At 55.3% G+C, this 21,246-nt stretch overlaps 2 protein-coding genes across 2 annotated transcripts; both read right to left on the bottom strand.

Moving 5' to 3' along the window:
* Positions 1-488: 488 nt before the first annotated feature.
* On the bottom strand, positions 489-1,982 carry OXER1 (oxoeicosanoid receptor 1). Its single transcript, XM_070428421.1, has one exon. The coding sequence runs from the start codon at positions 1,829-1,831 to the stop codon at positions 776-778; it is 1,056 nt and encodes a 351-aa protein (XP_070284522.1). The 5' UTR covers positions 1,832-1,982; the 3' UTR covers positions 489-775.
* A 2,580-nt stretch (positions 1,983-4,562) lies between these two features.
* HAAO (3-hydroxyanthranilate 3,4-dioxygenase) lies at positions 4,563-19,746 on the bottom strand. The gene is made up of 10 exons (XM_070428422.1): positions 19,593-19,746; positions 15,427-15,505; positions 10,737-10,820; positions 10,338-10,444; positions 7,584-7,673; positions 7,209-7,252; positions 6,793-6,938; positions 5,324-5,392; positions 5,074-5,156; positions 4,563-4,970 (listed from the first exon to the last, which is right to left on the bottom strand). Exons 1-10 carry the CDS (start codon positions 19,670-19,672, stop codon positions 4,892-4,894), a joined length of 861 nt encoding a protein of 286 aa, XP_070284523.1. The 5' UTR covers positions 19,673-19,746; the 3' UTR covers positions 4,563-4,891.
* Between the last annotated feature and the right edge of the window lie 1,500 nt (positions 19,747-21,246).

Consider the following 21,246-nt stretch of genomic DNA (forward strand, 5'->3'; position numbering starts at 1 on the left):
CGTGTACTTGGGGCTGAAGAAAGCCTGGGGGGGAAGGGGAGCTGGAAGTGAGCCAGGAGCCTGGACTGGGTGGAGGTGGTGACTTCCATATGGTCTCAGGGGAGAGCAGGGCAGGGCCTGGTCCTTGCTGCTTTGGGCAAGACCTCAGGGATTGTAGAAGGGAAGCTGAAGGCCAGAGAGGACCAGAGACCTCTCAGGGGCCTAGCATGGCTGTGGGACATCTCGGGGGCCCAGCAGGGCTGTAGGGCCTCCCGGGGCTTCAGTAGGGGTGCCCTCCCATGATCCTGAGGAAACTTCTGAGTTGTGTAGAAGCATGGCAGCCTGGATGGCTTCCCCACACCGTCCCCAGAGTTTCCCTTCACCTTGGGGGCATTCCCTTTGAACCCTACTGATGCCAGGACTGGATGGACCCAAAGACATTTATTCAGGTTTCTTTAGAACAGCCAAGATAGGCTTGCATTTTCAAAAGGAAGTTTATTCTTATTGAAAGGGACAAGCGAGAAAACGCAGCTGCTCTCAGCCATCAGCTCGGACCAGGCGGGATTGGGCAGCTCCTGCAGCCCCTGCCGTCCCCACCTGCCATCAGACTCCTGCCCTCGGGATGGCACCAGGGACACAGGTCTCAGTGAGGCCAAGCCTGTTTCTCTCCCTGCCACCCACCTGGCTCCTGCAGATGTCCCTTGTCCAGTTGGTTGTGGCAGTCTCTGTTGGCAACAGTCCAGGAGTGACCTTGTCCCTCCAAGCCAGGCTCCCCACTGCCGCAGACCCTAGTCCCTCACTCCAACGAGACCTCCAGGGAGCCCTGCGCCTGCAGCTTCCCCGGGGCCTCTACCTCCTGGAGGCCTTCTGGAGCCCTTCTGGAGGCCTCCTGGAGGCGGGCGGGGGGCTGGCTGGAGCTCTCATCGCTGGCTGGGTCCTGTGAGCCCTGGCCGAGGCCCAGCAGGGCCTTGCACTTGCAGAAGAAGCTGGGGCTGGAGAAGCAGTAGAGCACGGGGTCCAGGACGCTGTTGAGGTAGGTGAAGGCCAGGGAGCCGTGGAAGAGCTGCGAGCAGAGGGCCAGGGCGCGGCAGGCGTGCAGGTGGAAGGCCACGATGGACGCCAGGCCAAAGAGGACACTGGGCAGGAAGCAGAAGGTGTAGACGGCCACCACCGCGGCCAGCATGCGCAGGGCCCGCCGCGGGCCCGCCTGCCCGCCCAGGCCCCTGCGCCGAATGGTCAGCCCGATGCTCACGATGGCGAAGAGGATGAGCGCAAATGTCAGGAAGAATTCCAAGACGAACAGCGCTTGGTGCCAGCGGAGCCCGGACCAAGGGCTCGAGCCCAGTTTGTAGCTGATGCAGAACTTCCCCTGAGAGGGGATCTGGAGCAGGTGCCCGTTGAGCAACAGGATGCCCCCCCAGAGCCCCCCGGCCACCCCGGCGGCTGCGCGGCCCGAGGCCCGGCTCAGCGCGTGGTGCGGCCACACCACCTTCAGGTAGCGGTTGAGCGCGATGGCCGTGAGGAAGACGACGCTGGCCGAGCGGTTGGCCGACAGCATGAAGAGGTTGGCCTTGCAGGCCGTGGCCCCGAAGCGCCAGGTCTCCCAGTAGTAGTAGTCCACGCGCAGGGGCAGGCTGACGATCAGGAGAAAGTCCGCCGCCACCAGGCTGACCAAGAACACCACGTTGGAGGACCAGGGCCGCGTGTGAACGCAGAAGATGAAGAGGGCCAGGCTGTTCCCCAGCAGGCCCAGGATGAACTCCACGCCCAGGACTGGCGCCAGGAACGCGGCCACCTTTGGGGAAGAGGCTGGGAGGCAGGGCGAGGGAGTGCTCAGGTTATGAAATTCCATGTGCTGCTTGGGCCGCGGAGCTGAGAGAAGTGTCCAGTCTTTCTGCTTCTAGGAGGGTGCAGGGATGAGTGCTCTCTATCAGCTGCCACCACAATGACTCAGTATTCTGGGGTTTTCGTCGGTATCCTCGAAGCCACTGAGAAACACCCAGTGTTCCTGTTTGATAGCAAAGAGGAACCCCCGGCCCTCCCTCCCTCCCCTTCCCACACTGGCTGATGCCCCTCCCCGGGTCTCTGAACCCAGCCTGGAGGGGGCATCTGTGCTGCCCCTGGCAGAGGAGGAAACAAGGCTCAGCAGGGGTGAGATGGAGGCCCAGGGAGACCCTGAGGTGGGAGGAAGTCCCACCTGGGGTGAGGTGGGGAGAGTGTATGTGGCTCTGGGTGGTCAGACACCTGCTTGCTGAAGGCAGAAGCTGGTCCTGGAAACCCATAGCTCTCAGGATCATGCAGACCGACCTGGACAACCCCCACCCTCCATCACAATTAAAGGCTGGGCAGCCGTCTCCCTGCCCCCACAGCTCTGGTGAAGGGACTAGGGCCCAACAGGATGTGCTGAGAGAGGGAGGTGGGGCTCCCATACACCTGACAGTGAAGTGAGCATGGCCTGTGGGAACCAGCCCCCTTATGCCCTGCCAGCTGCTGTAGTTACTTCCAGATTCCTGATGACTCCAAATTCTGTGATGGCCCCACATCCAAGTACACGATGAAGCACATCCCACAGGGAGAAGGCTCCCCTGCCGTGACCTGGGGACCTGGGGGCTTCTCCCCCGAGCAGAACAATCCTGAGATTACAGTGGGGTCTTGACTTACGAGTTTAATTCGTTCCGTGACGGAGCTTATAACTCAAATTACTAGTATGTCAAATCCTAAAGTGAACGAGTGAGACACGTGATGCTGGGCTGATGTTGTGGCGTTCACTGTGACGTTCGCTGCACCAACTAGCGGTGGGGTATCTGAAGCTGGCTCGTAACCCGAAGTTTAGCTCGCAACTCAAAGCAAAAAATCGTATCTCAAAAAACTCGTTAGTCGTGACACCTGTAAGTCAAGGACCCACTGTACTGGAGTCTCCCTGTCCACTGTCTACTCCACTCCGCCTCCACCCAGCATCCGCAGAGGAGAGGGGAGTGGGAGGCTGCGGCTGGCTTTGGACCAGGTGCAGGTCCTGCTATCCCACTGTCAGGTGTTCTCATGAGCCCATGTGGCCAGGCCTGAGGGCAGAGACGAGAGCCTAGGGCTCCTGATAACCTGGGTCAGCACCACGGGAGGCTGTGGTTGCAGGCTCCAGGCCCTGGCACCCACCCTGGCCAACTGACTGTGGTCAGCAGTGTGCCATGTGCTGCCAACTCTGCCTAGGCCTCTCGGTTTTAGGCATCGTGGCCACTGGCTCCTCTCCCACAGATCCCCCTGACCTGGACTTCTGCCTGGCCAAGGCCAAGGGCAGTCAGGCTGCGTGCCACTGCAGGGTGCAGGGTGGTGAGACCACCAGCCTGAATTCTGAATGCAGACAGACCATGGTTGGAAACAGAGCTGCCTGCTTTCTAAACTTCTCTGAGCCTCGTCTTTAAAGCAGTGCTACCGCCTTCCTAGGGAGTTGTGAGGATTAAGTAAGACAATGTATGTAAAAACTTCTAGGGAATTCCCTGGCACAGAGCTAGTGTTCAAAAAAACAGAACATCTAATTTTCATTATTTTCTGTTTTGGATTAGGCACTAGGGAGAACTCCCTCTTCTCCTGGCCACCTGTACCCTCCTAGGGGCCTCCCTGAGACATTCCTGTGTTTCCCTGGCTTCTGCACGGAGCCACACATGGCTGCAGCCCTGGCGTGTGCCAGGCCTCTGCCCTCACTGCCGTGGGCTGCTTGCAAGCGTTGGGAAGGCTGGGGATGTTTTTTCTTTGCTTTCAGGAGAGGAAAGCCCTTGGGAATAGAGAGGTGGGTAAAGGTCCTTCTATCCCTCAGGGCCAGAAGCCCCTTCTGTGAAGACAGGCTCTTCTCTGCTCTTCCGTGGAGTGAACCAAAGCAGTGAGCCACCAGGCTGGCGTGGAGAAGGCAGGGCTCAGACCCCCGGTTTTCCACAGGAAGCTTTGACTCTAACCAGGGACATGCTCCAGGGACGTGCTCCGTCCAGCGCCACCTTCAGTTACCCCCACCTGAGACCCCTCATCGACGTCTCATTGAAGCCCCAGGAAGACAAGATCGCCCCCTACAGGTGTCCTGTTTCATTTCTACCCACTGCTGCTTCTGGGGCTGCCAGCACTCCTGACCCCAGAGCAGGCCCAGGAGCCTTGTCTTTGGAGAGGGCACCTGTCAACAGCAGGGGAGCAGGGGGCGGAGGACTGCCAAGCTCCTCTTAGACCTGCCCTCTATGGGCTCATCACAGTCTTCATGTATTAAGACGGGTTAACTCTAGGGGTGGAATTTTATGTATTTCTGTATTTTCTACAACTAGCAGAAATCACTCCTGTTATTGGGAGGAAAAACCTAACTGATGCTATTTTAAAAATTATGTTAAGAAAATACGTGAGAAAGAGGCAGAGAGACAACATTCTCTGTGCCCCCAGGACAACCACCTGGCCCGATGGACCAGGCCACAGGCACAGTGATGAAAGTCCCTCTACAAGCAGGGTCACCCCCTAATAGACCCTCCACACCTTCACAGTCACCCGGTGCATGGACACTGCAGATTACAGTCACGTGAGCACATGGGGTCAGCCATCGACCACAGCCTGTGTCCTTGCAGACCCACGGGCGCTCATCCACCAGGAAGCCTTTATTGAGGGCCTTCTGGGTGGCAGACAAGTAGTGAACTGAGGCTGTGAGGACAGAGAGACGCAGAGGCAGCCCAGACTCAGGGACAGACCACCTGACCGAACTGTGTGGGGCAGGGGGCTGAGGGCTGTAGAGGAGAGGATGAGGACAGGAGGAGGATGAAAGACAATGATGTCCAGGGCCCGGTGGGGGAGGGGCCGCCGAGGCACTCAGCAGCAGTAGACGGAGGAGCAGTGGGGGCTGGGAAAGAAGTAGTTTCGGCAGGGATGGCGCTGTGCACATTCAGCAGGACGATCACCCCAGGGGCTTCTTGCGGGCGGGGTCTTGAGTCACAGCCAAGGCCACAGAGCCTTGCCCTCGCTCCCAGGAGTACCTGTGGAGACACAGGTGGGCAGGGGTGAGGCAAGGCTGGGCCCTATGGATCCCAGGGAAGGAGGGAGTCCCACAGCTGGGGAAAGGCCTCCCAGCAGACTCACTCAGTCTTGGCTGGCACCAGGAGGCTTTCATCGGGGGTCAGGCTCAGGTGCTGTCCCCCCATGGTCACCACAGAGGAGCCCTCCTGGGGGAGAAGAGCAGGAGAATCAAATGGAGGCTACCCAGCCCCAACAGCTGTCTGAGAGTCCTGAGTCGGCCTTGGCAAGGAGGCCCGGGGAGCACAAGGCCCAGGAGCAGCCTGGTCCCCAAGGGCAAGAGGTTGTGCCACCCTCTCCTGCGGGCCCCACTTACCAGCTGCCACAGCCACATGTCCACGTTCTGCTTCCAGCCTTTGCTGCTGCCTTGTCCATGGACGATCACCTGGTGGGAAGTGACACAAATCTTTTTGGTGCTTCCTGCCCCCTTAAACCTGGCCCCCAGACACCAGGCCTGTGTGGGCCAGGGCGGGGCCTGCAGTACAGCCTCATCTCCCTGTGTGATGCAAAGACCAGGACTTGGAGTGAAGGCTACCCTGCTGCCTCCATCATGATGGGAGCTGCCCACCTGCCCTTCGGGACCACACATGTCTGCCCTCCATACACACATGCACATCGGGTTCCTCTGTAGCCCATCACAACTATTACTGGCCCACAGGAATACCCGCAGGGGCACACACCTGTGCACGGCATAGTGCAGACCCACGTAGCCCACATGCACAGTTCCCCAAGGGGCGCCCACCTCCTTACTCTGAGATTCTGGCCTAAGGAGCAGGAGGGAGGTGGGAGGGGATGAGTGAGAGGGAGGCTGAGCCTCTGTGATCTGCATCAGCCTGGAAGCCCGCAGCTAGTGTGCAGGCTGTGCTCCTGCGGGCCCACGGGGGACTCAGTAAGTATTTGTTGGTATAAACTGAAGCAGGTGGGAGTAGGGGTGAGAAAGGTGGAAGTCAAGGCCATGCGGCCAGCTCAGCACTGAATGACGCTGCCGTGATGGTGGCAGGGGCTTTGTGGCTGTGCCTGCTCTCACAGTCCTGCTAAACTAAGGCAGGTCTGTATCCAGTGAGCGTCTCTCTGGGAGGCAGGGTGGGTGAGTGCTCTAATTCAAACTGCAAGGATGTGCCAGTAGAAACTGTAAAGCACAAGCGAGCACAAGCCTTCTGGCAGGTCTCCTTGCCTCCACGCTCGCCCTCCTAATGCCGCCCCACACAGGGTACAGTGGTCTTTCTAAAGCAGCACTCTGGCCTCATCATCCCCCGTCTTCAATGCTTGGGTGAAGTTCTGTTGTCCCCAGGATAAGTCCCTGAACCTTGCCTACCCCAGGAGACTGCCAGGACCCAGGCACCGCCTGCTACTCTGACCATCTAGCAATCATGCCTGTGGGCCCCACTCCCCTGCCCTACCTTTGTTTGGGTCTCTGTGTGCCTTTCGACCCGACCCTCACCTCCAAACACCTTTCTCCCTTCCAACTTCCAACGCTGTGACTGGTCAAAGGCTCAGGAATTCCGAGCAGGGGTGTAACCCCAGACCCTAGAAACCTATCACTGGATGAGGCCACACCCCACTCTGAAGGCAAAGAAATAATTGCTTGGGACCACATAGCCTCTGCAGGCCTCTACTAATAGCAAAACCATCATTTTTTGAGTCAGGGAAGAAACAGGAAGGCCAATGCCCATGTCTACAACCTCTGAAATGTGTGTGTGTGTGCGTGTGTGTGTGTGTGTGTGTGTGTGGTTCCCATTTTCCGGCTGCTGGGTAGATGCCCTGGGTGGCCCAGGGCTGCATTACCTGGGTCTCATAGGTGTCCCCAAACAGGTTGATGGATGCGCCGCCCTGCAGCTCCCTGCGGTGGCCAGCCAGCCAGGCCTCCAAGGACATGGCCTCCATGACGGATCGTGTGCTCAGGGGGAACGGCGTGTCCATGAGCAGCTGGTCTGCACCACAGCCCAGCTGTGGTCAGTGTCCTCTGGCCCAGCCCTCCCAGCCCAGCAGACCCAGTTCCCAGGGGCCCCAGTTCTCAATTGCGGGAATGGGCCCAATGACCCAGCAGCTGTATGGGGGGCACCATTTGGTGCCATCTTCCTGTACCTTGAGTACTGGGCAGAGGACTCAAAAGGGGACTCCCTAGCATCCTGGGCTGAGCCCCACCCTGTTCTGGGAAAGGGGGGAGGGAGGAGAGAGGAAGGCAGTTCCTGTGGCCTCACCAGGGATGGGCTTTCCTGTCCTGTGCTGCTCAGAGCTGAAGAATCTGCAGGGACATAGGGGAGGGGGAGAGGGACCAGCTTTCCCAACTGAGAGGTCAGTGAGAGACATGTGCACACACACACACACACACGCACACACACATACACTCTAGGCCATACATACATGTGAGGCCCTCATACGACTCATATCCACCAGGCCCATGGAGCAGCCTCCTTTCCTCCCCAAGTGGGTCTCCTCCCTATGAGAGGTAAGCTTTCTCCCTGAATCCGACCGCTCCAGGCTGGCAGGTGCTCCGTGGAGCACTTCTCAGAGGGGCTGCTCCCCCAGCCAGAGCACGGGGCCTCAGGAGAATGCGGGGCTGGGCTGGGCCTCACTCCTGGATGATGGGGGCCAGCTGTGTGCCGAGGTCCTCGCAGTAGAACCACTTCTCAAACAGGACATCCGTGGTGTTTCCTACGTAGTACCTGCCAGAGCAAAGGATGGGCGACCAGTTTCCCATCTGGGCAGCCTCAGGGTTGCTCCCTCAGGCTTAGCTCTCTGCGTGCTGACTTCTGGGCCTGCCTGGCTCTGCTGCATTCACCCTGTTAGTGCAACCCAGAGGCCACAGTTGGCTCTCCCAGCAGCAGTGTGCACCCCAAAGTGAGAGGGCTGTTCCCCACCCCATTCACATAGCTCTTCCTACTTCCCCAAACTTGACAAGTTACAAAGTGGACAGAACTCTGAGGCTCAGAGAAGCTGGAAGTTCAGCAGGGATTACACGGCCTGTAAGTGGCAGAAGCAGGACAGACTAGAGACAGACTTCGAAGCACAGAGAGCATCAATGACAAGTGTCTTCATGTTTCCCAAAGCAGAAGCTGAGGCAGAGCTGAATCCGGGGCCTGCCTGCTGGCGCTCTAGGTCAGAGCTCATGGGACCTTAAGGAACCAACATGTGGAAGATGCCCCCAGACAGAAATCCTTCTCCTTTATGGATGCCTTTGAGAGCTGGAGCAAAGGGCTGGGCCTCTCCCTGAGCCCACCCAAGCCCCAGCGTGGCCTGGGGAGCTGGCCTGAGGAGCACCTGGCAGACAGGGCCGTGCCTCAGGCCCCTGTGTGCTCAGCAGGTCTGTTGACTGAATGCCTAATCCCCAGACTCAGCTCCCGGGGCCAGGCCAGCTCTGCCTGCTCTTCCCCCAAAGGGCAGTGGTCCTGCTTACAGACACACAGTGCACCCCCGACCCGGCACCCTAAGTTCTATCCTGGGATGGAGTTGGTCACCACAAAGCTTCACAACGGGCCCGTGATGTCATCCAGAAATTGCCTTCTGAGTGGAATTTTAATGTGGAGTCCCTGGCTTTTATTAAAGGTCAAAGCAGCCAGATGAAATCTGTTATTGAATTTGCTGTAAAAATGTTATTGAGGAAACTGTCCCCCCCCCCCCCCCATCACTAAAGACTCCCTCGATCAAGCCCCGAGGGGAAAATTTCTTTTAGAGTTTAAGGCCAGGCATCTGCTTCTACCACAGACTGTTAATATGATCAGTGTGCAGTCATTAACATGGTGTTTTTTAAAAAGAATTTAAAAGTATAAGAAATACTCATGAGATTTTTGTATAAAAAGCAAAATTCAAACCTATGTTCGCAATAAGACTGCGATGTTGGGAGGTGCAGAGACGCAGAGAAAAAAAGTCAAGATGGAAAGTTAAGCACTTTGTTAGGTTTAATTGGTGGGATGACAATTTTTGTGTGTGTTCTCTTTATTATTGTTGCTTGTTTGCTTGTTTGTTTTGAGATGTCATTCACACACCATAACATTCACCCTGTCCCTGACAGGTCATTTTAATTTGGTTCATGATTTCATGTACTTTTCCTGATTCCCAGAATGAATGTGAATGATTTTGGTAATTAGAAAAAAAGGGGAGCATTTAAAAAATGTGCACTATGGCCTAGCCGGTTTGGCTCGTGGACTGAAGGGTTTTGGGGTCGATTCTGGTCAAGGGCACGTACCTTGGTTGCAAGCTCAGTCTCCAGCCCTGGTTGGGGCGCGTGTGGAAGGCAACAAATCGATGTGTCTCACACCATCTTTCTCTCCCTCTCCCTTCCACTCTCGCTAAAAATCAGTGGGAAAAAAATGTCCTCAGGTGAGGATTAACAAAAACAAAAATGTCCTCAGGTGAGGATTAACAAAAACAAAAAAATGTGCATTATAGCAGATGTTAGTAACTTGTTGGGAATTTTAAATTTTCTTAGTTAAAACATACAAAACGTAGTTTTGCTTTTGTAAAAATCTGTGGCCCCTCCCAAAATCTGTGTCCCCACCACAAAAAAAATCTGTGCCCCCTCCCAAAATCTGTGTCCCCCCCCAAAAAAATAAATCTGTGTCCCCTGAGCCACAGGCTGCGCCCTCCTTTCGGAGGATAATGACTGGGTGACTGTCAGAACCAAACTGGAACTCAGCTCTGGAAACAGTGCCCGTCTCTGCACCGAGCTGGTCCCCGTGCAGGTGTTGACTCCCACCCTATCCTGACTGTCCTGGCCCTGACTTTGTATTTATCATGCCAGCTCTGCCATCTTCCAGTAAACGCAACTTCCCCGGGCCCAATCTCGTCACCTGTAAAGTACAGCTGGTAACGGCACCTGCTCCGGAGGATCATTGTGTGAATGAAATGAATAAATACACATAAAGCGCTAGGCGGGCGCCCGGCCCATAGCAAGAGTTATACAAATGTTAGTGCTGGTTGTGGAGTGAGTCAGGGCAGAGACGCCAGCAGAGGAGTGTGCTGGCGGGTGCCTCTGGGGACAGAGGCTGGAGAAGCAGCAGTGTTCCGAGCTGCCCTGGGCCGGGTGGGCCTGACTTTGGCAGCCACCCCACCCCCAACAGACAGCAGTACAGAAAGCACAGGCTCTGGTCCCAGCTGGAGGTCTGGGCTGCCTGGGCAACCAGAGGGTCCCAGAGAACATCCTACCTGCTCCATCATCAAACCCACCCCAGCACCTACCCTAATCTCTCCCTGCCAACCGGCAAATACAGGATCCCCACTGCCTCCTCATTCCTGCTCGATGGCCAGGAAGAGCTGTCGTGAGCCATCCGATTCTTTCCCAGCTGCTTGCCTATCCTCCCGCCCCATGTCTGCCTCAGACCCCCATTTACCTGAGCCCATCTAGCTCGGTTTTCAGCCGCCTCCGCTCAATCACCAGCCCCACCGTGTTGGCAAACCTCTGTGGAGAGTGGGGGATCCCAGCGGGCAGGAGGAATATCTGCAGTGGCGGGGATGAGGTGTCAGTAAGGCACAATCCCCCACAGGGTCCTCAGTCAGTGCCTGCTACATCTGGGGCCTCCGACTGACCCACAGGTTTCGGCCCAGCCCACAGTGAAGGGGAGGAAATGGGCTGTGCTGAGGATAGGACAGCTCAGGAGGAGGAGGTCCGGGCAGGTCCAGTGGGCAAGAGGGCAGGAGGACAAGACCTTGACCAAAACCAGAATGAGTGGACCCCATAGGTTCCTGTTCCCGTGACCCTTCAGCTCCCAGCCCCTGGGGCCCCGCCTCACCTCTCCCTGCCGGATGACCACATCCCGGTGTTTCCCTCGCTCCAGGACTTGGAGGACCATGTCGCCCTGCAGCTGGTAAAACACCTGTGGAACAGGACAGCAGATAGGCTCAGACCCTCCCCATCACTTCTTCCAGGGTTTTGGCCTGATTTCTCACTGGGAACCCTGAGAAAGTTCCTGAAGTCTTTGGAGTTTATGAGCAGCTCTGTCACTGCTGCCCGGAGGCCCCAGTCTCCCCTGACACAGGCCACAGACAGTAGTGCTAGTGACACAGGGATCACATCTTGACATGCAAGTGATGACCAGGGTACCCAGGATGCAACAGCTGGTGTGTGGCTTGGGGCAAGAGGCTGGCTGAGATGCTCGCTGGAGAATTCAATGACCCTTCAGTCAGGTAAGGAGGACCCCCTGGCTGTGCGTCAGGGGCTGTGCAAGCACTTTCCTGTACATGATCAGAAATCTCTACAACCTCCCAAACTGGTATTAGCCCCGTTGTACAGAAAAGGAAAAAGAAGACTGAGGCTCAGAGAGTAAAGCAACTCGTCCAAGATCACAGTGAGTCCTGGAGCCACAATTTGGAGCCGAGTCTGCATAGACTAGTAGTTCTGGAGCCCGAGCTGGCTCCTCTGGCCACCGTGATGCCCTGGGACGGGGCAGGGCTGTGCTTGTCCAAATCCCTCAGGAAGTTGCCCGTGTAATTGGTGGACTCAATGATGCTGGAAGCTGGGGTGGGTTGAAGGTTGTGGGGGATGGCAGTACTCACCTCCTGCTAGCTCCCCGGATGGAGCTAGGGGGCTGCTACTGCATCTTCCCTATTCTATCCTAAGTCCCTAATTCATGTGTTTACTGAGATCACCCCATGGAGCTGGGAGGAGGATGCAGACACATTTTTTCTCTATCAGTCACACATTGTATGGGTGTTAAAGGCCCCTGTCAAATAGTTTAGGGGTATTAATAATAAGAATGATGATGATGATGATGTAAGAAGTTAGAGGAGATAGAGATCCTTGTCACAGCTTCTACTAAGAGAAATCAGCCTTAGCTGGTTTGGCTCAATGGTCAGAGTTTCAGCCCGAGGCCTGAAGGGTCATGGGTTTGATTAGGTTAAGGGCTCATACCTCAGTGCAGGCTTGATCCCCAGTCCTGGGTTGGGGCGAGTGTGGGAGGCAACCAATCCATGTGTCTCTCTCACATTGATGTTTTTCTCTATCTCTTCTCCTTCCTTTTAATCTCTCTAAAATCAATGGGAAAAATATCCTCAGGTGAGGATTAACAAAAAACAAGAAGCAAAAAACAACAAAAAAAAGAGAGAGTGAAATCAAGCCACGCTCAGAGAAAGTAGAGAAATGAAACTAGAGAAATGTGGCTTTGCAGTCTGTCATGAGGGACAAGTTGACACACGCCTCTGAAGGACATTTGGCAACGGGCAGGAAGAGCCTTCTCAGCTCACACCCCTGTACGGTGGCCAGAGGGGGTTCTTAGGATGTAGGACCTTCAGTGCTGAGACCAATGATGTCCAGGATGAACCAGGACAGTGGTCACCTCCTGAGCAAGTAATTGCATCTCTAGGCAGGTGGCTGTAGTCGGTCAGTAATGCACCTTGTTCATGTTGGGCATACATGGCTGCGTCATCACAGCACATGGTAGCTAAAAGCATGGATTCATCGTCACCTGGCCCTCAGCTCAGCCAGGTCACCTCGTGCCCTTGGTCCATTCAGTTTGCCTTCCTGTGCCTCTGTCTCCTCATCTATAAAATGATAGCACCCACTCAGAATGTTGCTGCCTGGGACACTGCACACAATGTACAAACCACGGAGTCAGCGCTCACAGACCTCCAGCGATGGCGGGAACAGGAAAATAATGTGAACAGTAGTAACAGGAGACATGTCCCTATTTTATGATAGACTCAAAATATGGACATTATGCAGCCATTAAAAACTATTTTTGAGCCCTGGCCAATGTGGCTCAGTTGGTTGGAGCAACCTTCCATACATCAAAAGGTGGCGGGTTCAATTCCCAGTCAGGGCACATACCCAGGGTTGCGGGTTAGATCCCCAGTCATGGAGTGTGCAGGAAGCAACCAATCTCTCTCTCTCTCTCTCTCTCTCTCTCTCACTCTCTCTCTAAAACACAAATCAGCAAACATTTTTAAGAACCACAAAAAACTATTTTTAAGTAACTGTTAGTAAGGTGGAAAAATAGAAAATGCTAAAGTTATCATGTTAAAGCAAGATTCAAAATTACACCCAGCAGGATCCTAATTATGTGACCATACATGTGTAAATGCAGGCAGTGTAGGGATTGATGTAGGGATTCCCTGAGTGGGGGGATTATGAATGAGGTATACATTTCATATTTCCCCCCATGTTTTCTTACAATAAACAATATTTACTTTTATATTAAAAATAACCCATGCAAGTTATTTAAAACAAATAAGAAAAAACTTCCCAAGGTCTGTTAGGGGAAATTCTGCAACTCCCCCTCATCCCACCCCCCAGCTGGGAGGAAGCCCGTGTGTGTGTGTGTGTGTGTGTGTGTGTGTGTGTGTGTGTCTAGGGGGGTCCTTTCATGATAGGGAGGAGGAAGGAAGGGCCCAGAGAGTGGCCATAGCCCTTAGGCCCTGCGAATATCAGGGGCAGCTGGGGTGGGGTAGGGGTCCGGTCTGGGCCACATTCAAACCCTGTGCAGGCAGGTGAAAGGTATTAGTAGCCATCAAACCAAAACCCAGGAAGGAAGTGGAATTTTCCTCAGTCTTGTCTCTCTGCCCAGAAGCTGCCTTGTGATGAGGGACAGGCCTGGCCTGGAGCAGAGGTGCAGATCCAGAACAGCAGAAACTCTCACACAGCCCTGGGCGATCCAAAAGGAATTATGCTTCATTGGAAGTAAATGATGTTTGGGGCCTGGTGCTGGCTGGAGGATTAACGATCCCTGTGGGCAGATACTGAATTGAATCAGGCCTCTGGTGCCTGGAAAGGCCTTACAGGCAGAATAGGCGGGAGAGCGGCTGAGGGTGCAGAGAACCGATGCATCCTAAGCACCTACTGTGCCGGGCTCTATGCATACACTCCACAGACACTGACTCCCTCCACCAGGCGGGGGCAGTGTCCCCAGGAGCCACAAGGAAACGGGCTCAGACAGTGATGTGATGTGGCCTGTCCAAGATCACATGGTTAGGGGGACTCAGATTCCCACCCAGGTTGGCACATTCCCAGCCCAGGCCCCTTGGCACCCGAACCAGAAGAGAAGGCCTGGGGTAAGTGGAATATGAGTGGTGGGTGAGCCTGGGCCCCTGAGGGGCTGTTGCTGAGGCCTGAGCTCAGCATGGAGGAAAGTTTGGCTCGGTGACTCCCCTTCTCTCACCAGGAAGGAGTCTGGACCCTAAATCAAGCTGTCACAAACCCAGAGTGGGGACACCTGCTCAGGCCAGTCCTCCTCATCTGTCAGTCTCCCAGCTAAGTCAGGTCTTGGCCTGGTCCCTAAGTGGGCACCCATCCATCAGAGCAGCTCAGGGAGACCCCAAGATGGGGTGTGGTACAGAGGTGATAGGGGGCAAGAAGGGAGGGAGACAGAGAGGTGGGCATTGAGACCAGGGTTAACAGAGTGGAAGCCTCTGGAAGACAAGATGGGGGGGTGTCCTGAGGTGGGCAGGAGAGACCTTGGCCGCCATGGCCACTCCCACCCAATCCCATCTTCTCTCTGCAGTTTTGGATTTTCCTGTGTTTTTTTCTACAGAAGAAAATGGTCTCCAGTGAGATGTGATGTGAGAAGTTGTATCCGGGGGAGGTGCAGGACCTGGAAGTGTGAGAGGTGAGGGGCTGGCCGGCTCTGCCTGCTGGATCCTCACCCCACTGCCCGCCCCCCGCCACATTCAGTGCTCAGCAAATATTTGCCCAGTGAGTGATTCTCCTATGTTCCCTTCAGCCCCGAGCTGTGGCAGGGCTGCCAGCAGTGGGGGTGAAGGCTAGAGACTAAGCTGGACTCTGGATCTTGAACCCCAGGGCCAGGCCCCAAAAATGATAGGTAGGGGGCCCCATAGTGATCATTTGCCAGCAGACATTCTGATAACTGGGGTACCATCTGTGTCCTTCCTTAAGAGGCCCCATCTTTTTCTATTAAATTTTTACTGTTGTTTATTTACTTTGGGGAAGGCATCACAGAAACAGTCCAAAATTCAAGGTACAAAAGGGTGTTCAGGGCAAATTGCAAATCCTCCCCCCGCTCCCTCCTCCCGCCCCACTTCCTTCCCCTTACTAGCAACTGATGTAGGTCCTAGATTAGGAGGGGTCCCCCAGCCCAACCGTTCCCAGAGAACTTGGCTCCTGGGGCCAGAGTGGAGCACCCAGTTCCTTCTCAGCACTTGGGTCTCATTTTTGGAAGCTAATCTTGCATATTCGGGCTTGGAAGGAGGATTCAGGGCATCCCATCAGGCCCTGTGTCCAGGGGGTGATGCCAACAGCTGGAGCCTCTCATACCTGCAGAGGGTGGGCTCTTTCTGAGGATGGAGCTGTCAAAGGGGGCACTGGGTGCCCACACCTCCCAGGCAGCAGTATTGCACTGTCATTTCCTTTGAGCCCCCTTCACCCTCAGCCATCTGACCACCCCGTCTCCTGTCCATAGGCGCTGGTCCTGGCTTGGGAAATGGCCCCTTGCCCCGGGGTTGGGTCAGGGGAGGGGCAGTCTGCAGACCTACCTCCTCACCCTCCTCGATGTGGTAGTCCTTCCTGATGTTGGGACCCCCGATGAACATGACTTTGAGCTGCTCCTTATGCCTGCAGTGGAGGAGAAGGGAAAGGTGCTGAACCAGCTCCTGGGAGAGGACAGGAGGGGCCTGGAGGGAGCCTGGGCACACCTGGGAAAGGTAACAGAGCTGTTCTGCATCATTGTCTCTGTCAGTTTTTTAAAAAAATTATTATTATTTTATTAATTTCAGAGAGGAAGGGAGAGGGAGATAGAAATATCAATGATGAGAGAGAATCACTGATTGGCTGCCCCCTGCACACCCCCCACCAGGGATCGAGCCCGCAACCGGGGCACGTGCCCTTGACAGGAATCCAACCAGGGACCCTTCAGTCCGCAGGCCAACACTCTATCCACTGAACCAAACCAGCTAGGGCTGTCCCTGTCAGTTTTTGAGGTTTGTCCCCATCTACTTTCATCCCAGGGTGCCCGTGTGTGTCTGAAACTGTAAATGCGTCTTGCTGTATCTGTGGCTTGGTATATTAGTGTGTGGGGGCATGTCCCTCTGTGCGCACCCCCCACATCCTCTGACCCAGGAGGGGGAGTGGCGTGGTGGTGGATCTATCTCTTCTTCAATCAGGATGACTGGGCTGTATTCAAGATCTTTAAGTACAGGAGAGCAAACTGGAGGTCCCACTTCCTGTAGGGGTAAAATGACCCTTATCTACCTCCCCTCCCCTGAGTTGTCTGATTATGCGACTATCTCTTCCCCCAACACTGCTGGGCTAACGCTGTGAGGCACCTGCTGTAAGATGTGGAGGGGAAACTGGTACAGGGCCCTGGGACCAGGTCCTGGTGCCGCGGGAGCCGTCTTGGGGAGCGATGGAGCGAAGACTGGATCAGGATGGGGGACCAAGTCACTCTAGGCCTTGAGAGCTCAGCCAAAGAGTTTGGTCTTGGCCCGAAGGGTGCCAGAGAGCCCAGGAAATTTTTTTTCTTTTTTAGTCATCTTTTCTGAGATATAATCTAGGACAGCAATTTTCAATCTTTTTCATCTCATGGCACAAAATAATTTAATTACTAAAATTCTGTGGCACACCAAAACATATGTATTTTTTTTGCTGATCTGACAAGAAATAGGTATAATTTTGATTTATTCACACTGGATGGCTATTGATGTTTGTCTTTTTTTATTTGACAATCTAAGGGAAAAGAGGTCAGGGCCCCTGACTAAATAGTCAGGTACTGCATGTTTTAACAATTCTTTTGGCGTACCGGTTGAAAATTGCTGATCTAGGTAGATGTGGAAAGTTCTTGAATGAGCCCACTCGAGAACTATTCTAACCCATCAGTCAGAATGCATAAGCCAAGATCATGTCCTTCCTCTGCTCAAAACCTTCCAGCAGTTTCATATGTCCTGCCTCCCACCACCCCAAATTCATAGGCTAGAGCAGTGGTTGGCAAACTGCGGCTCGCGAGCCACATGCGGCTCTTTGGCCCCTTGAGTGTGGCTCTTCCACAAAATACCGACTTCTGCGCATGGGCCATGAAGTTTCAATTCCACTCTACATGTGCGCCCGCACGTGGTATTTTGTGGAAGAGCCACACTCAAGGGGCCAAAGAGCCACATGGGCTCGTGAGCCGCAGTTTGCCGACCACTGAGCTAGAGTCCTAAGCCTCAGCACCTCAGAAGGTGCCCCAAGTTGGACATAGGGTCATTGCAGATGGAGTTAGTTAAGCTATGAGGAGGTCGTCCTGGGATCAGGCGGACACCTAATCCTCTCTGCCGGAGTCCTTACAGAAAGGGAGATTTAGACACAGACACACAGGGGAGCACCACGTGAAAGGTGAGGGCAGAGAAAGGGCTGATGCTGCAGAAGCCAAGAGTGCAAAGATCACCACTAACCCACCAGGAAGCAGCCAGAAGAGGCCCAGAGCAGGGTCTCCTCACAGCCCTCACCAACACGGGGTACAACCACAGCCCTACCCTGCCCTGTGGCCCCAGGTCTGCCTGGGCCTCCACCCGCTTTGGTTTCTATTTAGTGGCGGCCTCCTCAGTTCCGGAGGAAGGGACTCTTGTCCGTTGGTTTCCTGCTGTGTCTCTAGTGTCTGGGACAGTGCCTGGCATGTAGCAGGTGCTCAGTGAACAGAACAGCTGCTGAGTGGCTAAAGGCAGGGCCTGCGTTTTGTGATCACTAATGTTGGGGCAGTGCTGGAGGGCTGGGTGGGAGAGGGGTGCCTGGAGGCGGGCAGCCCACACTTTCCAGGCTGGAGAGGAGCAGGTGGATCTGAGACACCATTAGGGGAGAAACTGCAGGACTGAGAATGAGACTGTGGTCAGGGATGAAGTGGGAAAAGAGTGGAGGCTTTGGGGGAATGCTGCACAGTGACCACAAGTGTGCACTTTGGAGTCAAACTCTTCCATGGGCGTGAGGCAGGACCCTGTCCCACACTAGCTCCGTGACATTGGGAAAGTTCCCTATTAAAATCCCACCTTCTGGGACTACTGTGACCGTGAAACGAGATGATGTTAAATCACTCGGCACAGTCTCTGGCCTGTCAAAGTATTGGTGGTTGTAAGCGTGTGCTTTGAGGTGTTGGAGATGTTCTGTGGACACAACAAGGATGGGGTTGTGAGCCTGGAGCTGGGAGCCCCGGCAGGGGAAGGGGCTTCCGGGGAGGGCCTGAGAGTCTGCTGGAGAAGGACTGGCGGGATGGGATGGCCCCCTTGGGTGGTACGGGCAGAGTTGGCTAGGGAGGGCCTGGGGGAGTGTGTGTGTGTGTGTGTGTGTGTGCGCGCGCGCACGCGCGCACCGGGAGCCAGTCCACCCTTGCTGCTTGACACAGTCACTGCAGGGAAGAAACATCTGTACAGCTTATGTTTCAAGGGACCTGGCGTATATGACATATGTTTGCTCCCCTCTTAGCGCTATGTGTTTTAAACAGGACCACCTCCCCGAGAAAGGTTGTTTCCCCAGGTTAGGGGTTAACAGGACTAGGAAGAGAATAAATCAGTAAATCCCCCTAGTGTTACAGAACTACCATGTACTACTTATGAAGACTTGGAATAAGACTGTTGGCAATAAATTTGGGACTTGTTGGGCCCGCATCCCCAGGGGTCTGCCCACCAGGGAAAGTACCAAAGCCTATACCCATGGAGACCCACTGACACAGGGCAGTCCCAGGGAAGGCAAGCAGCGGGGCTGGGAGGACATAACCTTTACTGGGTGGGATAATCTCCTTCGGTCACTTCCTTGTAGCCTATCAGTAGAGCAGTGACCTTGGAATAGCCCTTGTAATGGAAACACAGAGATAAACCTAGACAAGATTAAAATCAACAGAACTAGATAGAGACAGGATTTTTGGCAAAGGTCAGATAAGAAACAAGGAACTGTAGAACGTTACCCAAAACATACCATGATGTAATTATAGAGGCAAGCTTATGGGATCAAATAGATTAAATATAGATGTAATAGGACAATAAAGAGAACCCAACTATGATGATCACCTGAGCGCTGTCTCCGTGTCCTTCCTTCTTCACCGACTCCGTCCACACCTTGGGGAACCCCTGGACCTGCTGGGGCTGGACCCCAGCATGTGTGTGTGTATGCGCACGCACGGGTGTACCCGTGTGTGTGTGCGCGCATGTGTTTGTGTGTAAGCATGTGTGTGCGTGCGCTCACGCCTGCCAACAAAGAGGGGAACTGGGAAGAGCAATAAATCACAATCCTCCCCGAGGGCTGATCCTCCACCCCCTGCCTGTGGCTTCCTGATAGAGTTGGTGTAAGATTGGACTGTCCCCAGGCCTGGCTTCTACTGCCATTCTGGGATCCATCTTCTGAGAGTCGCTGGGGGTTGGAGAGCTGTCTGGGGCCTGGAGGGGAAGGGCTGCCCCCTGCCCTCCGCATCTCTCCCGGCCTCAGCTCGCCCCGCCATCCTCAGACGGCAGGGTCACAATCTCCGTTTCTGAGTCGCCAGAAAGAGGAACAGACAAAGGTGGTGGAACCCGGAACAGCCCGCCCTCCCCCTGCCCTGAAGACACCGTGAGGATGGAGGCCCCTGTCTATACAGGCTCTGGGTCAAGAACTGGGAGCTGGGGGTGAGGGGTGAGGGGTGAGGGTGCGGATGGAGAAGGAGGGGTGAGGACAGAGAGCGGGAGAAGGGCTGCCTGGCACTCACAGGAGCTTGTTGCAGACGGGGGGCAGGAAGGAGTCCCGGTTCTCCTCCACCCAAGTCCGCACTCGCACCGGCCGCTCCATGGCTCCCGGGAGCAGCGCTGCTCCCAGCGGTGTCCTGGGCCGTCGGAGGGGCGCGGTTCCGCCCAGCCGCCTATTGGCCGCCTGGTTAATCAGCATCCCGTGGGTTAAAGGGCGGGACAACCCCCAGGGCACCGAGTGGCAGTGGTGGGGACCCCCGCGGTGGCCCCTGTCCGCCTCTGGTCAAGGAGCCCTCGCACCACCACGTCCCAGGTTCCTGCCAGACACCGCTGGCCCGCCGCACTCACATCGGGGGTCGCCCGGCACACTGTGCGGGGGTTGGGAGCGGAGACAGGCGAAAGGCACAGACCCCAGCACCATCCTGGTCCTTTGTCCCCAGACTTTCCGCCTGGGCCCCCAAAGAAATGCTGTGATGGGGCGCAGGCGGCTGGCAGCCCCAGGGACTGAGTGCACGGGTGCTGGCACTGGATGGAAGCCTCAGTTTCTCGTCTGAAAAACGGGAACGTCTCCCCAGCCTTCCAAGGGTCACAGAGCGGCCAGCACGGCCCCATTCATGCTACCCTCTGTCCGGTCACGAGCGCGGAGTCAGGCCAGAGTCCACGGGCTTACAGGGTGCCGCTGGCGGCCCTCCTCGGGCTGGGTGAGGGGCCCCCGGCGCACCACGGGGACTCCTGGGCCCCATCTGAGGGCACGGTCCCCTCACCTTCATTGGTCAGAGGAGGCAGGCACCGACAAGGTGCCTGTTCTGAGCTCCTTCCACGTCTTAGGGACATAGGACCCACGGCGACTGAATGAGGAGTTTTCCGGGCGAAGAACCGGGCCCTCGGGTCCCGGTCTGGGAGGGGACTATCCTGTGCTGAGGTTGAGAGACGCCCTAACGCAGTTCCCCTGGGGCCCAGGAGACACCTGGCACCAGGTGAGCCCGGGGGAGGGGGAGAAGGATACCTGACACCTGCTTGCTCCTCTTTCTTCTGGACTCCGAATTCTTAGGGAAATTGCGCGCGTGTTGGGGAGGGTGGGGTGGAGGGAGCTGGTGGGTGGGGAGAAGGGAAAAACTCAGGCTCTGACACCAGAATCCAGACTAGGATTCAAAAATTCGAAACTCCTCCAATTCGCGCCCTCCCCCAAGCCCATCTTGTCCCCTCCCTTCCGTCTGGGTTGGCTGGGGTTCTCAGCACCCCCAGACGCGGAGACTGTCGCGCGCAAATCAAAACCCAGACAAGGAAACAAGATTCCCACCCACCTCCGCTGGGAGGGACCCTCCTGTTTCCTCTCCACGCCCCCCTCACCCCCCTTTCCCCTTTCTCTTTATTTATAACTTTTTAGCTGAGCATTTCTTTCTAGAATATTGATTGGCACCAAAGTAACTGAAACAGTATTTACCTTTCTCATCTACAAGTAATGAGTGCAGTGAGACAGCAAGGGTCTAGGATAATTGTTAGGTTGGACGTTTGTTAAAAGGATGGATGGGATGGATGGTGGGTGGACAAAGGCATGAATGAATTCACATTAAAAGGGAAAACAAATGATTTCAGACCAACAGATGTTCTGTTACATAGTACAAAGGAGAGAAGGATCATTGCCCCGCATTTTAATCTACCTAATCAAATAATGTG

The sequence above is a fragment of the Myotis yumanensis genome, unplaced genomic scaffold (assembly GCF_028538775.1).
Source record: "Myotis yumanensis isolate MYYU_CA2020_CCGP unplaced genomic scaffold, mMyoYum1.0.hap1 SCAF_11, whole genome shotgun sequence".
Taxonomy (NCBI): domain Eukaryota; kingdom Metazoa; phylum Chordata; class Mammalia; order Chiroptera; family Vespertilionidae; genus Myotis; species Myotis yumanensis.

What these genes read in the sequence shown, in the direction of transcription:
- OXER1 (XM_070428421.1), bottom strand. Translation starts at nt 1,831, where the DNA reads ATGGAATTTCATAACCTGAGCACTCCCTCGCCCTGCCTCCCAGCCTCT.
- HAAO (XM_070428422.1), bottom strand. Translation starts at nt 19,672, where the DNA reads ATGGAGCGGCCGGTGCGAGTGCGGACTTGGGTGGAGGAGAACCGGGAC. An exon ending in ACATCGAGGAGGGTGAGGAG is followed by an intron (nt 10,821 to 15,426) that starts GTAGGTCTGCAG and finishes CCTGTTCCACAG; the next exon opens with GTGTTTTACCAGCTGCAGGG. An exon ending in GACAGGAAAGCCCATCCCTG is followed by an intron (nt 6,939 to 7,208) that starts GTGAGGCCACAG and finishes GCTGTGGTGCAG; the next exon opens with ACCAGCTGCTCATGGACACG.